This window comes from Varroa destructor, unplaced genomic scaffold (assembly GCF_002443255.2).
Source record: "Varroa destructor unplaced genomic scaffold, Vdes_3.0 BEIS01000001.1, whole genome shotgun sequence".
NCBI classification, from domain to species: Eukaryota; Metazoa; Arthropoda; class Arachnida; order Mesostigmata; family Varroidae; genus Varroa; species Varroa destructor.
In genome coordinates, this window is record NW_019211454.1 from 55,741,442 (window position 1) to 55,758,779 (window position 17,338).

The 17,338-nt window shown below is 42.1% G+C and overlaps 1 protein-coding gene and 1 long non-coding RNA gene across 12 annotated transcripts in view; one reads left to right on the forward strand and one right to left on the reverse strand.

Moving 5' to 3' along the window:
• The window catches only part of LOC111243308 (uncharacterized), a 34,536-nt gene that overhangs the window by 4,609 nt on the left and 12,589 nt on the right, over positions 1–17,338 (reverse strand). Inside the window, exon 9 of one of the 10 annotated variants that reach the window (XR_002670418.2) lies at positions 13,315–14,265. The exons of the other annotated variants lie outside the window; for them this stretch is intronic. This is a non-coding gene — a long non-coding RNA (uncharacterized LOC111243308). Of the gene's footprint in view, positions 1–13,314; positions 14,266–17,338 lie in introns of those variants that run through there. 10 annotated transcript variants of the gene reach the window in all.
• The window catches only part of LOC111243305 (uncharacterized), an 8,527-nt gene continuing 5,126 nt past the window's right edge, over positions 13,938–17,338 (forward strand). The window contains exons 1-3 of one of the 2 annotated variants that reach the window (XM_022788651.2): positions 13,938–14,166; positions 14,687–14,948; positions 16,819–16,961. In XM_022788651.2, coding sequence (XP_022644386.1) covers positions 13,938–14,166; positions 14,687–14,948; positions 16,819–16,961 — 634 coding nt within the window. Of the gene's footprint in view, positions 14,167–14,686; positions 14,949–14,977; positions 15,892–16,818; positions 16,962–17,338 lie in introns of those variants that run through there. The other variant, XM_022788652.2, reaches the window with a different exon arrangement.

Here is a 17,338-nt window from a genome sequence, read left to right on the forward strand (position 1 = left end):
TATAAGATAAAAATAGGATCTTACAACATTAGATTATCGAACGATCTAATTATTTCACACGTTCAGTAGTGCCGAATTATATAACACATTTTCAGTAATTATTTTCATTATAGGCCAGATGCCGCGTCCTACTTATCAATAAACATGTGTCATGTCGGTTCCATTTAGTAATATAGGGTCGTGGTTAAATATAAGATAGGCCTGTTTTGCATTGTTGATTGTTCTCGGATAATAGAAAATCAGCGAGGCTTTTCTAGATAGGTGGAGCTAAATCGAATGAAAGGCCAAAGTATCCGTGGCAATTGGGCCAGCTATCAGTTTTTAAGGCTTCATTATAAATTCTCACAATTTCACTAGTTTTCGCGTCAGCTTGCAAATCCACATATTTCTAATCAGTGTATCTCTGCACCAATGCTAGTGGGTACGAGCTGTTGACTAGAAACTTAACTCGACAAGTTCTCTAGACATTTTGAGCAAAAATTATCAAAAGATTTTTCTGCACTTGAAGAAGACGATATGAAAAAAATAGTTGACCAGTTTATATATATTCTTCTGCTGCTTGGTTATAGATACGATATCGTTATACTGTTAATTTTGTTATATATTATTTAACGCTTGACAACACGAGTCGAACAGGGGTTACGACTTTCGGCAAGAATACGATCACAGGGTTCGGTTACCGAGCGCATCTGGAACACGTCCTTCTCCGTGTTCGGGCCAGGGTACCAATTCCACAGTGGATACGAATATACATTGCGTACAATAGAACACAGACACGAACCACGCAATGTACTTGTGCCCATCTGCTCCAGCTGATGCGAAAAAGATCACATAAAAACTTCTACCTGTTAACGTCTTCGGCACTGAACATCGCGTGCGAACAGAAAATTCTGAAATAGTCCTACGAAAACACCATCTATACAACTCTCCTCGGACGGCAGGTGGGCAGGCTAGAGATGTTTGCCCTAGACAGCATGGCACTTTCCTTTTTTTGCACTTTACATAGAATACTTGCACTCGAAAACTTTTATGCGTTTGTTTTGTATTTTCCAACGAGATTTTCACACCTAAAGCAATAACGCTCGTACAGCTTTTCCCGGAACGAGATAACACAACAGAAGAATATACGGTGAATCACACTAAATTTGATCTCTTGACTGGTCTATAGGATCAAGATAATTATAAATAAAAACTACGAGGTACACAGCGCTGTACATTTCTCTCCTTCTAAGCTTAAGCTGATACAATAGATCGGTCAGAAAGTATTTCTCGAATCGTTGAACCTCACTACTTGTACCACATATTAGCCGTTTGATTTGAAGTATGGCTAGCTTTTTTTGGATTAATCAGTATTTGTTGTTTTGCAATTATGTTAGTTTGTAGTGATTTTCTACATAATCAAATGACAAAACCAAAAGCCCCCACTGGCAGTGATGTTTCTAATTTTGTTTTGCTAGAAAATACGCAGTTTGCGTTCGTAGAAGTCGCTTTTAGCGCTTCGCGGCTGAGCATTTCTACTCACAGCAAAAGTCATGCCCCAGATAGGTGTACGAGCAATGCATAACAATGAATTATAGGCTCACTCAGGAGACGATTTGATTCAGGATCTGTATGCACAGATACGAGTTAATCGTGCCATTGTATACATTAGGACATAGATTAAAGGCAATTAAGTAAATTGCACTCCAACATACCCAGGGCCATTATCAACGTTTCGTCTATATGCATATTATCTTTGACACGAAAAGTAAAAAGGATTCATTCTGTACGAAAGATTCAATATCGGAAATTAAAAATAATTTCATACAATAACCTTTAACATATCAGTAAGGAAGAAAGGACAGCTAAATCCTAGGTCTGTTTCAACATACGATTTGGTGGGCTGTTCAATAATCACCGTTGGAATTACAACAGAACAGTGAATGCAATTCCATTCGACCGGTCAAATTGATTCAAACATTTGACAGTACAAATAGCTCGGCAAAAAAGAAGGCTCGCACGAAATGGCCTAGTTACAACATTTAATTTTATGAGGCATTAACTATCTGAGAACTATGAAATACTCCAAGCAGCTACTTTTACGGGGCTGCCCTGTAGCTTAAACCTTTCCTATCGAATCACAATACTCAGGAGAGGCAAAAGTTCAAAAATCGATTTATCAATGTATGGCCTCGTTAGCCCAGGGATTTGTTAATTCTGCGGCAGTGGACGAGAGCAATGGAAAGTTAAAGAACTGACAGTCAGATAGGGACGGTTAGAAGAGAAGGTTAGCGCCACCACAAATAGGTTGAAGAGAAAAAAATTTCCACCCTAACTTGATAGACTGGGCCTTTGGATGGATGTGTGTTTTTCTATGCATAAAACATTTAACATTGATAAGCTCGTGGGAGACGCTTCGAAAATATATTAATCATAGGGAAAAGACATAAGGAAGAAACGAACCGTTTGTGACACGGGTTTTGTGGGTCACTCTGTTTTTTCTAACTAGGGAATGCTCATTGAAAACTCAAATTTCAGATTTTCTCACATGCGCACGGATTGTAAATTTTGTGCAATTTACGCTACTGGATTTTGTCTTTGAGCCTATCCTCGCTTTCTATCGAACTTTTGCTAAGCAATAAAAGACGAAAAAATAACTACCTCGATTTTCGACTACCGCCCCAACGCCAGACCGAAAGTAACTTACCTTTTGAAAGTCGTTATTAAAGTTGAGTTCCTACAATTATGCTTGTTCATGTAAGTTCACTTAGAAAATTTATTTAACGCGTTTTCATAGCGTATCGTTGTGTGATGTTACCAAAAAAATGTATAAAATCGCTAAATGCATCATATGTATCAAATTTTTTTCATGATTTGAGCGCTGTACACCGTAGATGACCGCTCGATACTATTCGTTAGATGATAGCTTTAACCAAGTTGTTCTGGTATTCTTCTATCGTTATTGATCACACTTAATTTCGTAGAAAATGCTGTGACGTTAGGAAAATCTCAGCGTGGTGTTAGGGATAGAATACAGCCAGAAACTGTATAATAAGCAATTGTAGCTATTAAAGGTAGAAGCCTTTCCGTTAGAGAGGCAGCTTGTGAATTTGGGAAGCATAGTATCACGCTGCAACGGCACCTCGAGGTTGTCGTAGGAGTTACGAGCTGTCCTCGACATGCGTCCGTCCATCCGCATGCGTCCGTTTGACGCATAACAAGAGACTATATTATTGCTCAATGTGCTAAGATTATATATATATAAAATTATACTCGAAGCGGGGTCAATTGCGTACGAGCTTGCTAAACAACTGAATTTGAACGTACCGGATAGTCGGCCTAGTAGCCGACGTGCAGGGGTGAATGGGGTGATGGCTTTGTTGGTACGAAAAGATGTCTCGTAGACTGTTTAAAGCACTTCATTGCAACTATAGGATATGCCATCTAAACATAAATAACCACGAAAATCACACAGGCCTAAATGCGATCGAGTTGACTTTTTCAAAATGGCGTCCACGTCGTTACACTTTCTCTGCGTTGCTCAAATAAGCTACATGCCCCAGCGTAGCAGTTTTTAGGCCCTTCAAAGCTAGACCTCGTAGAGCTTAAGAAAAGCTTGTCGCCTATTACGGTAGAACAATCGCAACCTATTAAGCTGTCACAGCTCCGAAATAAATAAATTCAATCAAAATAAAAAATGTCTGGAAAATCAACGTGCAACAGTCAGACTATTGCTCCTTAAAAGCCATAGCGCGGCGGAAATTTTTCGGCCATTGGTAAACAGTGTAAACGTTTCAAGAACGAAGGTCGAAGGCGAGCGAAGGGGTGTCGTAACCCGAAGGGCAAGAATCGAAAACGTTTTTTGTCCTAAAACAGAGCTCAGAATGTAAGGGCCTAGAGGATCAAAACTAATATTTCGCATGCAGTATGTTACAGAATTATAATCGAAACGCTCAAAATGCGGAGACCGACTGGAAATAAACCTCCGCGAATGGAGTCTAGGCGCAATTTACGGAACTTCAATCAACGGAGAACACCAGACTGAAGACAAGGTGAAGTTTAATGCGTACCGCTAGCCATAGATGGACCAAGCGAAAGAATGGCATCGCTTTACAGAGAAATCGAGTTCGAGTAGCTTTGAGTAAGTTCACAGCTGAGTTCAGATATAATATGATAGTAGTACTTGGCTGAAGTGAAACAATGAATATGGGCCGCTACCTCGAACTCCTCAAATGACTTAAGGACCGTAGACATGGCAGCCGGAAGCAGGCAGTCTGGTTCGTTGATGCCAGACATCGTCATCGTGCTCCAATTACTTCCTGTATTGAGAAAACAAGCATCTAACGCTGATTTCAGCCCGGTTATTCTCCCGACCTAGGTCCGCACGATTACAAGGTTTTCCCTACTCTAAAAAGGGACCTTCGTGATCAATTATATCCACTGTTGATTTACATCGAAAATTCAGAGATAGGGAAAGTGCATACGGCAACATGAGTGACGGGTACGTCAGATCGCTTGCACAATGCAGATCGCTTGATCTATGCGAAAAAAAAAATGAGGAGAACACCTCCAATATAATAAAAAAAAAAAAGCATTTTGATAATATAATTAAAAAATTCTTCAATTCGAAAGTCCGCTGAATCTCTATGTAATGACCTACTATGACATAGCCAGATTGTGAAAAGGAATCATTTCGTCAGAAGTTTTTAGAAGATAGGTATTTCTCCGCTGAATCAAAACACGTTCACAGAAAATGACCTTTTTTTTCAGGCTGATTATCATCTGGGAACGTCGGGTCGTCATGAAATATCATTCCTAAAAGCAAAGGATAAGGTTCATAAATCCTCCGTTATTCTAACAAAGAAGCAACGGTTTCTAGAATCAATCACGTTCAACTATGCTATTCAATTGAATATGACTCTTATTTGTATAACAATATCTATTTTGTTTATGAAAAAAATGAAACACTTAGAAAATGCTTGACTTAGATTATAACAGCGGTGCCTGGCCGCCCACTAATCACCCTATTCGATTTTTTTGCACGGAATCATTAGTGGCTCACATAGCTCCCTCTGATGATGCTATGTGGGCCAACGGTATATGTGCCCCTAATTAATTATTTCTCAAAAACGAATGATTTATTAGTCTACGAAGCTAATTTTTTCAGGCTACGAGACTGAGGAGCTTTTGGCAAATACACTAGTATGACATTTTCCTTCTCCGCGGCAACGGTTATTCTCAAATATAGTATTTAGTGACCCAGATAGCCCCAGTTTTACAGCAACTCATCGTGTCACAAATCTATGAACACACACACACCTGCTTAAAACATCCATATTTCATCTACCTATTTTCTTCGGTTAGATCTCGTAGTTCAACCTAATACAACACGAGGTCTAAACGGAAGACTGACATTATAAGCTTCCGAATCAAATTTGTAGCGTACAATGTACGGTATACATTTGTTTTGAGTAACGAGTTCGTATAGTCAGGCCAGTTGAACACCACCAGCCTAATGGTTTATTCTTTTTCGTAGCACGTACCTAAATATACTCGCAGAGGTGATCAGAATATTCTCAGATAAGTTCCTGCTGCATTTCGAGGATGAACTGCTTAGTTAATGCCCGCTATCTCGTTCTGTGGCTTAGAAGCACGAGAGATACATTTTAAGTAAAGCAAAAGGGAGTCAGAACAAGAACTAAATTATATATCATGGAAAGACAAAACAATCCTACTCAGCCGAAGCCAAGATAAAGCGACTGCGTGTGCCGCGTTTTTTGTACAAACGTAAATGCAGTCAGATTAGACGTGGGTCTCATGGCAATAGGAAGCTCCCTATGATTTCTCGGACAACCCGTTAACGACAAAAAGAGAAACGTACCGTAAAGATCAAGCCCAGCCCAGCCCAGCCCAGCCCAGCCCAACCCAGCTAACAGAAAACGATTCTACGCCCACAACAAGCTGATACGTTCAACAAAGAAAGTTTTTGCACCTAAACATTTGAAAGATTGTCTAAGAGACTGCATCTACGATCTATTTCCGCATAAAATTTGCTGCATAGAGAATCATATCTGGTCAATGCCCAGATTGAAATACTGTGCATGCGACACCAGTGGGCAACTTCCAACCATCCAGTGACAAACCCCGAAGGCCAATCTAATTCACCTTAACGTCGGATTCTAAAATAGCATGCAGTCATGTTTGATTCATTACAGCCTGACATTGTGTTTTAACACAAAGGCCGCATCTACGCATTTGAAACGTCTCAGTTCATCAAAATGAAGTACTTTCTACTAAATACACATACATTTGATCTTGGGACCGAGGTACTGATGAGAATCGATTTGTACAACATATATTAAGGTCGTATAATTACGCCGACGTCGTTGGCATTTTTTATCTGATCACCTTTTATGTCAAACTATTTATCGTTGCTACATCACGAGCAATGGACTGCAAATCTCACAAGCGTGCCTCCTTTTCCAATTTCGGCTTTGGGATTTCGGTTTACGAGGACTGGTCAATACGTTTTTGTCTAGGATTTTATGAATTTGCTATGCTCCTCTGTCCTCCCAGTTCATGACCTTGTCCCAATGATGTCTGTTACGTCTAACATCTCGAACGAGTTCGGTTAAGTATTACCAATACCACTGTACTCCCAAAATAGTGGAATAATGGGCACACTGTTACTAAACTATTTAGTAATACTTCTTTTTAAAGATACAGGTCAGTGGCCAGGCTTACGATAACATGATCAACAAATGTGTTTCGCAGATACAGCAGACATCACGTGAAATCTACGCTTTTTGAAGTCGCAAACGCACTCAGCTACGCTATGGCGGCAATGGTACCAGCAGCAGTTGTAACACGCCGTTATTCCGAACGTTGTTCTAAGGTATAACGATGAAGAATCAAACTATCAAGATGAAGGCTAGAAAGGTGGACGCACTGTATTATTTCCGTTGTCGCCCGCCATTAGTGGTGATTTTAGTTGCATCCGAGAGTATTTGTATTCGATAGAATCAAATACTCTCGAGTGCAGCAGCAACGACAGCTGCCGCAGCTGCCCCTCTCGCTTTCCTGCTCTAAATATTCACCGTAGTAGTTGCATTAGCAGTAGCGTCAGCAGCAAGCGATTGGCAATCTAGAAAAAAGACATCCAGCCAGAGCTAGTAAGCTGCTGGCCAGTGACCCTTACGACATTAGTTCTGGTATAAGGTACGTAGATCTGTCTTTTTCCTCACGGTCTTCCTGGCAGCTGCCTGCTGGTTGACCCACTCACCACTGAAGACCGTCAGCGCACTCTTGCTGCATCTTGTATTGGGCCCTTCTTAAAACCTCAGCCCTCACTCGCTCTTCTCCGAAACACTATAAATACATTCAGCGCAGTGTTGTTTGATAACAGTCTTACCATACGTCTGGTCTCACCGATAGCCAATTTCAAGGCAAGCCAAGTGATAACATAAAGCGCTCATCAGTCAGTCCGGCCTAGCTGACAGCGCCGCCATATAGAGCATTTTAACTTACTGGAAATTTGCTTCGCGGCAAGTTCGTGTGAGGAACACTGAAGTGCTTCTAATTACGACGTGAATAGGTCAACTTGTTCGACACTTTCCGGTGCAGGAGTTGGGAGGTAAGCTGGCCATATTCTAAAGTGAACAGAACCTACAATTGAGCAACTACAAACGAAGCAACCTTTGCTGCTCATGTGGTAATTGCCAAATCCGATGTGTTGGCTGTTGTCATAAGGTGAAAGTGGTAGTGTGATCAGATCTACTATCGGATATGAAAGTTTACGTGTATCGAGTGGTAAGGAAGCGCTGGACGGGTATCGCGCTACGTCAATACGTTCCTTAATGCCCCCTTTCATCCGTGTTACGCAGTGTTCAGAAACCACACAGCGTACATATCGTGTGCTTTAAGTATCGTTGTTTTTGACGAGTTTTCTCTGAAACATCGAGTTGAGACGATATGTATTGACATAACGTTTGGCATGAAGGGAGGTATCTACAAACAAGGAAATAGCCTGTGTATAATATATATTGTTACAAAACAGATCACGTACTCTAATAATAAGATATCCTTGTTGTGGACAAAAAGCACAGGTGTTACTGATTCATGCTTTTCGAGCAGTGTCACGATATTCCCGCCACTTCTTTGGTGAATTCAACCTATATGACAATGCAAAACGAGGCCTTCCGTTTCCCTTTTGATTACCCCCTTCAATAATATTTAAATATTTTTTCTAATATAGTTCCTACAGCGGTAAGCAGTAGTACAGCTTTTTCAAGGACTAGTAATTTACGTAGGTTTACACGTATAACTGTTCAACAATGAAGTTCGAAGCGTAGCTTCTGTAGGTCTATCTATTGACAAAACATTATCTAATTTCTATATTAATATCCAACTCATTTTAGCGTTGAATATTTATGTAATAAATGACCGGGATGGTCGGAAGCCTCCATAAATATTATGGTTAAGGTGCATCAAACCGTATTCTTAAGTCACACAATCAAGGATGCCTTGAAAGCACCATCACATTCACGTCTGAGCGCCATCGAACGATACCATTTGTAACAAAGATCTGTAGTATCACAAAAACTTAAAAGGCCGTCAAATTGCTTAAGGTATTTTCCGTCAGGTAAAATCTAATGGTAGGTGTTAAGAATAAAGATCGTGAACGACAAACGCAACATGTGTTTACCGAAGACTTTGAAGTATTTTGGGAGTGAAAGGTGAAAAACGGTCTGGCTAAAGCGAGCTTTACTTTTACCCAAAAAGTAAACTTCCGAAGAAATTCAGGCCACGTCAGTCCATGGCATTTATATCAATATTCAAATGAAGAATGTTACATAACAGCAATTCATGGAAGGCTCTATCAAATCCGCTATTTTTTTTTTTCATTAAAAAATTTCATCTTATTACGCGTCACGTGTAGCAACTGCGCACAGGCCTTGCCCGAAAAGCCATGCAAGAAGACAAAGCTCTCAACTTGAGGCTTACATACTGATTGCTCTCTGACTACGTGGCAATGCTAAGATAGCCGAAATCAGAAAACAAGCTTAGGATCCGAACGTGAACCTGTATGCAAGTCCTAATATTTCGAAGCACGCACGCCTCTAGTAAAACCGGCCTGACCATTCCCCGTCATCTACATGTACAACATTACATTAAGGGCAGTTAGTGTAAATACACAATACCTGCCAACAACAATGGTATGCGGATACCTCAAGGACCTAACTTGAACGTTATTTAGGCCAACATAAAAATTGAGGAATATCTATAACTGAGAGAAACTCAACTTATCATGTATTGTTGCGTTGTGATAATAATCGGAAAAAAATCGGCTATAATAATGTAATTGAAATTCGATTTTTTGTGTGTATCTCTCGATTCGAACTAAGATCGGTGTTCCTCGAAGCACAAACATCACTTTCCTGCTTCCTACACAACCGTGTTGGACGTTCTAATCATACGTACAGTATGATACTCCTATATTAACTCCATAGGCTCCTTCTGTGGTGGATCGGTACAACTCTATTCCTCCCTGTCCGGCCACGGCCTTCGTTTTTGTTTCATCGAACCGGTGACGCTGCTCTTTAATATGTAAATCCGCTTTTGTAAATCAACTTTTAATGTCGTTTTGTCTAAGGAAACGAATATTATGATTAGCAGTCTCCTTCGGTCGTCGTTTGCCATAAGCCATAATCTAGTACTCGGAACAATACTCATCGAATAAATTTTGCAGAAGCTCACATTTGCCACATATATTGCCGAGTGGGGCCTGCACAATAAAGGTGCCAGTTTGCTAGAGTCTTGATCTTACAGAAAAGTAATTACTTCTATCGCCGCCGACCACTACCCCATCGCAAACCTCCTCATTTTATCCTTTGAACTTTTTACACAACGAAAGCTGGCAGGTCGCTGGCTAAGCGACGATCTACATTTATTTTCTCGGTAGAACGAAACAACTTATCCTGCATAGCGTTCTTGCGACAAGAAGCTTCGATCTACGGAAGCAATACGACGCTATACCAATGCGAACAGTCTCTTGCGACATCGATACAGAGATAGACAGCTGTGTGAGACAGAGATAGTGCGATGATCTAAACCTAAAAAAAAACGATAAGAATATATGTAAAAATACTAAATGAACATGAATTCGGCACACACTAAACGCTAGCGGGTCCTGTTGGTGCCCTGTTACGCAGTTGGCCAACGTGTCGTTCATTGAAGCGTAGTGGTAGAAACTAGCCGGCAGCGATGACGATGATGTCGCGCGGAGTAGTCGTCTCAACGCCACTCTGAGATCGCATGCTGGTCTTCTAATGGCCTGATAGACTCTTATGTTTGTGGGATAGCGACTGCTCCTACGACTCGCGGCGGTGCAAAGGTGGTCGGCGGCTGTGCTGTCAAACAAGAGATCGTACGGCCGCCTATACACATGTGCACACACAGATACACAAGCAAACAGACGGACAGATTTAGATCGAAGATCATTGTAGGCCATGGCCTCAACTCTGTTTCATGGCCATCGTTAAAGACGACAGAAGTTCATGCAGTTCGCAGCCTCGTGCGTCAAAGTAGTCGCTGTTTCCGTCGCCGTCATCTGACATATCAGGAGTACGCAGCAGCATTACGCAGACTAAAGAAACAGCACTAGCGCTTAATAACACTGAGCATTGCGAACAGATCATAGCCAAATGGGTTAGCTCAGAGATGGTAAGGAGCACTGGGTCAGGAGCTAAATGCTATTGCTGTTACCATTAGATGAACTGCTTGCTGGCTCGCTTTCTTTTACAAACTGGTTAAGAGTTGAGCTATTTAGGCTTGCCTGAGTCGAACAAAAGTAGTCGACTATCGCCGGCAGCAGCGACAGACTTGACGCCAGAGCCGACATAAACGCGGCGGTGGCGGTAGTAGCGGATGAAGGACACAAAGGAGTTTTATGCCACAGAAGCAGCTTGTCAATTAGTCTTCATATGTTCAATCGGTTCCGTTATATGTTTACTCACTGGCACACTTCATCCTGGCTAAGGTCTGGCTAATGATGGGCCCCCTACGACAGATCAGAGCTAGGGGAAGAGTGCGTATATGCGTATATAAATATGTCTGAGCGTCTACATACGCAACTCGGGAGTGCGAGAGCGAAAACGTGAGAAAGGGTGTATGTAGCTCGGTGTATGTATGACGAGAATTTTCCGGCGATTCGTTAAAGCCTGCCTGTCTGCTTAAACTCGCCCGTGTCGTCTGCCGAGACGCACCACTGAGACAGCAAGCGGCTAAAGAGGCTGACGAAATAGGTTGTGTGAGCATCAAAAGTGTGTGTGATGCTGGTTGTACGCGTACACGTCTTTCGTCAGCAGCGAAACAAGATGCTGCTAAATTACTCCGTTACCTTGAAGCGATCATTTTGTATTGGCGAGTTCCCTAAATGCTAGTTGATTTGACGACCCAATGGATACACATATACTATACATACGTATATATATATATATATATACAAGGCAACGTTGATTTCGGACGCGTACATTGAGAACGCTCGTTTGTTGATTGTGTTTCGCAAATATTAAATAACCGATTTCCTACCTTTGATTAGGTTCGTATAACCTATTAACTTCCATGCAACAACACTATGCGTAGGCTTGTCGGGACAATATTTGTTGAACCACGGTCCTTCTAGGCACCGCGGCTCTGTGCATAGCCGCTATGCATACGCGATTATGATGACCGCTACGAAACGTCAGTTACACGATTTATGTGATTATTAACTACTATACTCGTGTGTTCTCCTAGTGTTTCATCAGAACACCTATTTACGTCATTATCTTTACTTACTAATTACTTTGCGTTAAACGCAATGTAAACATTCCCAGTTTCTTTCATTTTTGGTGTCCATTCTAAAAATATGCATCAGGTCCGAGCCGAAGGAAAAATTCGAAGCAAAACGAATACAGGTTGAACCGGTATGTGTGCACACCGTCTTATTTAACTAGTATTTAACAGAAGTTTACAACTGTAAAGTTGTTCTCAGGCTTTGGAAAATTTATCAACACTCAAATTGTTCATAGCTATGCGTCATATTCAAAGTCACAATAATAATTAGAAAAACAGCAACGTAACTCAGGTGACGAGGCTCATTTCGACATAAAGCGTTTGAAATTGTTAACAGCTCATCTTATTTTACATCACTAGGCAAACTTAGAGATTAGGAAGGGCCCCTTGTCTTAACCTCCACCACCTCCCTGACACAGCCCTGCGGCGTCAGGAGTCTAGCCTTCTTGCCACTGAGATCCATTAGCATCAAGGCAGATCAAACTAAATTCGAACTAAATCGTAAGTCTGCGTTTGCAAATATTGTGAATTATGACACTACAGCCAATACAACCATTCTCACGCACGCGGTCCACACGACGAAGCTCGACCGTCATGCCACAGTCCGTAATATACCCAGCTGCACGTCGTATGCCGTGTCGTTTAGCTGTTTGGCAATGAGACATGGGCTCAGACGCCGTCGCTCAGGCCTTCAGGCCGTCAACTAGCCCGGGCCCTAGCTGCGACCTTCTCTCTGACATGACAGATGTGAGAAACGACAGGCTTGAGGCTTGCAGCACTAGCAGTCAGCGCAGAAAATAAGGCCCTTCAAAGGCGTTACGCGTTGGTCCATCTATCCTTTTACTCGTTCCGCGAATCTGAGGAACAGCGATAGAAAGATTCGCATGATAACGCAGTAGCGAATGAGCGCATCTCAGTCGGTCAGTCTGTCACTCCGCGGCGACCCGTCCGATGCCGTTTTAACGCTGATGGCAATACGCCGAGACGCGCGGTGCACGGCGCGAGCTTCGACAGTAAACGCGTGGCGAGCAGCTACTACGTCGTTACTCAATGACATCTCGTTACTTGTGGCGGCACTGCTACTACAACGATGGTGAACAATGCAGCTGAGAAAGTTGACATGCGCTTCGGAATAAATAAACACACCGCACAAGAGAACAACAGAAAGACAGAGACAAATACATGGGTGAGCAACACTGCAACTACTACTTCTACAACTTCAACGACGACTACCCCCAGCCCCTGCACTTCTATGGGGATTGCGATCGTGCCGGGCTGCCTAGCCATACGTGGAGCCGAAGGTCTGTGAAGGATCACTTTGCCCATCGGGACAATGCAAAGTTGTCAACGAAAACGAGTGATCTCTGCTAATTTTACATATCATCAATAACGGCCGTGTTTGGCTAGAAGAGGATTATTTTCGTGCCATATTCATGAAGGGCATTCAGTTAAATAATTTTATCAATTAGTCATGTGTTTTCTAAAAACTAAGGTCTCAGATGAAACGGCCGCGTATCATACATGCGTCTTTTAGTTTTATTGTGTTTTGTTACACCCGTAGAAGTACCACTCATAAACGCCAATATATAGCGAGTTAATTGTCAGCATATTCCTAAGCAAACCCACTGGTATATAATTTGCTGCACTGACATCATTGGCACACATTGAAATGTTATTTTAAGATGTCTTCTTGCGCATCAATGGTTTTTTCATGCTTGGAAAACAGTTCTTTGAGCTATTACTCAAACTCGTTAAAAAAATCTAATGACTTACAGGTTCATAACCACCTAAGTTGAAAGTAATGGAGATTTACATATTATAGTAATATGGCGCCAGCAAGAGAATATGTTTCACGATTTCAAAGGCCCTCTTTAGGCTAATAAAAACGGCTTTTTTGTGGGCTATGACTGACTACTATGACCAACTAAAATTTAACGTTAGGTAAGCCGACATTTTCGATTATTATCACTGCCCTGAAGCGGTTTCAAAGAATCATCAAACGAGAACGCGTCCTATTTGGCGTTTCCGTTGTATATGGATGCTCTCTAGCAAGAAATTAAGTTATTCCTATATATATGATACTACTATAATTGCAGCTATTTCGGCGACTCGCCGTGGACAGCATGGAGGGTATCAGTGAAGAGGAAAGACGCTCACACCGTGCAGAACTCCAGCGTAGTCTCCAACGCGAGCTGGCCGATTCATTAATCCGATGTGCGCCTCTTGACGATATCAGGGTACTTCTTGCTTGTGGAGCTCAGGTCAATGAGCCGGTCGCGCAGGGACTCCGCCCCATCCATTATGCCATTTACCAACAATACCAACTGGCCGTCGAACTACTACTTGTCAGAGGTTGGTTTTTCTCGTCAGAAAAAAAATTAACAAAAGGATTCTGTCCATACTACACAGTATATCATCGTAATTTTAATTTGTTGTGGGTCGCCTCCGTACCTGTGGATTAAATGAGAGAACCAGCTAAGCGTTAAACAACTGTTTTTTCCAAGTAGAGGCTAATATATATATATATATATATATATATATATATATAAAAGACGCTGGCGTTATTGCACTGTTGAGTGCGCTGCAACGGACGCATTTTAACTCTGCTAGCTCTGGCGTCTTTCAAGAACCCCTATGCGTCAGCTAAACAATTTCGCCTAATTTCACAATAACTCATTATCATATCGCATATACGCTTAATGCAGGTTAGCAAGAGACAGCGTAAGAATACGATTTTTTAAGTGGGAAGTTTTGATGTGCGAAAACTTATTCTTACTAGCACTCAAAGGCTTGTTTTAAAAAAAACTGAAATTAAATATTGACCACTACTATATAATCGAATGCTTCTGATAGGGAATATTTGATTTTTTAGGGTGCCAAGTTGACGCAATGGACGATGTTGGTTATACCGCTCTTCATTTGTGCGCGGAGAAAGGGTTCCTTGAATTGGCTCAATTATTGATCAGTTACGGTGCACGGGTATGTTTTACCGATGTGGATACGCAAGGCCGATCGTACTATGGTAACCCACCACGGCAAACAATGGCGGACGAACCCCTTCGGATTGCCATTCGCAACGACCACTTCGAATTGGCTGAACTCCTACTTAAACACGGCGCAAACCCTAACGCTAGGTATCACTTTTATTTTATGATATCCTATATAGTAACATATAACCTCTACTCTACAATATAATGATACCTTATTCTATCATCACCTTTATCATCAAGATCACAAGCACATCACATATTCATTTAAGGCATAACCTAATCAGACGACTAGTGCTCATAGAACGAGCCAGTATCTTGTCTAACACCCGCTGTTGTAATAGAATTGACACTCGTACCTGTAGCTGCGCGTTCTACTGCCAGACAGATCGTTGTTACCGATTGTCAATGGCCTTCAGGGTTGAGTAGTTACTACAGTACGAGCGTGTGCATCAGCATACTGCATTTGTCAATAATACGATACATTTTCGCGTCTGTCGAGCTGGCTACCTGAATGCTGCTTTCGTTGCCATGACGACAGTGGCTACTATTGTCGTACGGTCGCACACGACTGGTCTAATTCGGCTACGTCTGCCTTTCTCTTATCGCCATCAACCCCTCTGCTGGTGGAGGAAATGTGTGCCACATCGCCAGCGGCACCAGTGCCGTTGCCATGACGGACAACAACAGCAATATCCTCAGTCGCGACGGCGCAACATCCTTCTGCAGCGCTTTCCTTCTTCACTGCAGAAACGTCGATGGAGGCACAAGGCGAAGATGGAACCCAAGAAGTGGATTTGATGAAAGATCTGGATATGACGGGGCTAACCGTTTCTAAGGATCGAACAGCAGCAAGAATTTCCACAGCTGCCACAGAGGTGATGCAGAAGAGCCCGGGTCTGCTCGTGGCGACTCAAGTCGAGGTAATGAACGAGTCAGTGCCGGCAAGCCGACGACGGCGGCAACAACAGCAGCTAGAACGGACGCTGTACGGTGCCGCTGAGCAGACAAAACAGGAAATAATTGTGGACGACAAGATGAGACGGTTACGGGTAGTGCCTTTCCGACCACCCTCGTTCCCCTTGCACAGGTGCATATGCCATTCATTGCCGTACATCTTTGATCTTATTTCTTTCTATGCTCTTCTGATAGTCCCGTGTCTTCCTTTCTATGTTTCTACCATGCGCCGATATGAGGCTATTGCTCGGCAATTAATTACTCTGCATTGTCATCAATTACAATATGTATATATGTCATATAATGCGGCACCTATGTTCCGTCTAAGTATCGTCCGTGAACCTGGCTGCATATGTTGAATACACTCAACGCTTTTGTGCTTATTATTGGCCTGAATCACAGTCAAACGGATTACTAATCATAATGGGAGCCAGAGAACTGTGTTCGCCGTAGGAGACTCTTGAACGTTTCGTGTCGTTTGTTTAAAACGTTCGCGGCAAAGACTCGTGATGTTTAAGCCGTCTCACCTGATTGTCGAAGTCGACATACCAGATTTTAAATTTCGCATGGGCAGTTCTAAGTGATTCCCTTCTCCACGTCGTAGAAGTTCTCCTGAAAGGGCAGGATAGGAGTCGATCTCTATCATTCCCCAGCCTACTTCTATTAACTCAGTTTCCCTATGTATTAGCTCATACATCAAGTCGTCATGGGACTATATAACATTCACCTTTCGCAGACGACAGCAATCGAAGGAGGTGTTTATTCTTTTCTTTTAGAAGATATATTTTCCAAGCTGAAGCCAGGTTGTTATTGCCATGCATTCGATCCCAGAACATGTTTTTTATTCAGACATATTCCCACTAGCTTGAACTGCATCCTGTCCCGCCATATATGAAGTCTTTCACAAAAATTGCGCGGCTGGCAGTATCCTTCCTTGTGCTTTCTGTTATTTAAATGATCTTAAATTGTTTCGTTTTGCATTTTTTCCAATCGATTTCACTAGCGTCGCTGCAATTAGTTTTATATTTTCAACAGCTTTCATTTTGCTGGCCACACACAGATACTTCGTCGGTGCAGAGATCAACCTTATCTCACCTCTGGCGCTCTCGTATATGGAGTTACTGCTCCGATATGGAGCTGATCCAAATTCCAAGGACCGAACAGGACTGACGCCCTTGATGAAAGCTTGCAGACACCCTCAAGGCAAGTGGGTTGAAGCCAGTTGTTAGATAGGGGAAAACCCCACAAAAATGAATGGGTTATTCGGTATGAAGTGCAGTACAGTGAAGTCTAACTTTTGAACACGTCTCATACGTTTAGTTCTTCTATATTTAATCAAAATATGCACCACTATTATCAATGACCTTTTACCGTTTTAGATAGCAACTTATTTACCAGAAGTCTGACATACGAACATCTTGGAGTATCGAAAAGCAATTTTAGTATCATGTTGGGATTTTAGTAACTTGCCTGTAAATTGTAGTTGGAAGAAACGTCTGGGATACCCCAGATGTTTCTTCCAACTACAATTCCTGTAAATTGTAGTTGGAGGAAACATCTGGGGTATATGGTGGATAACT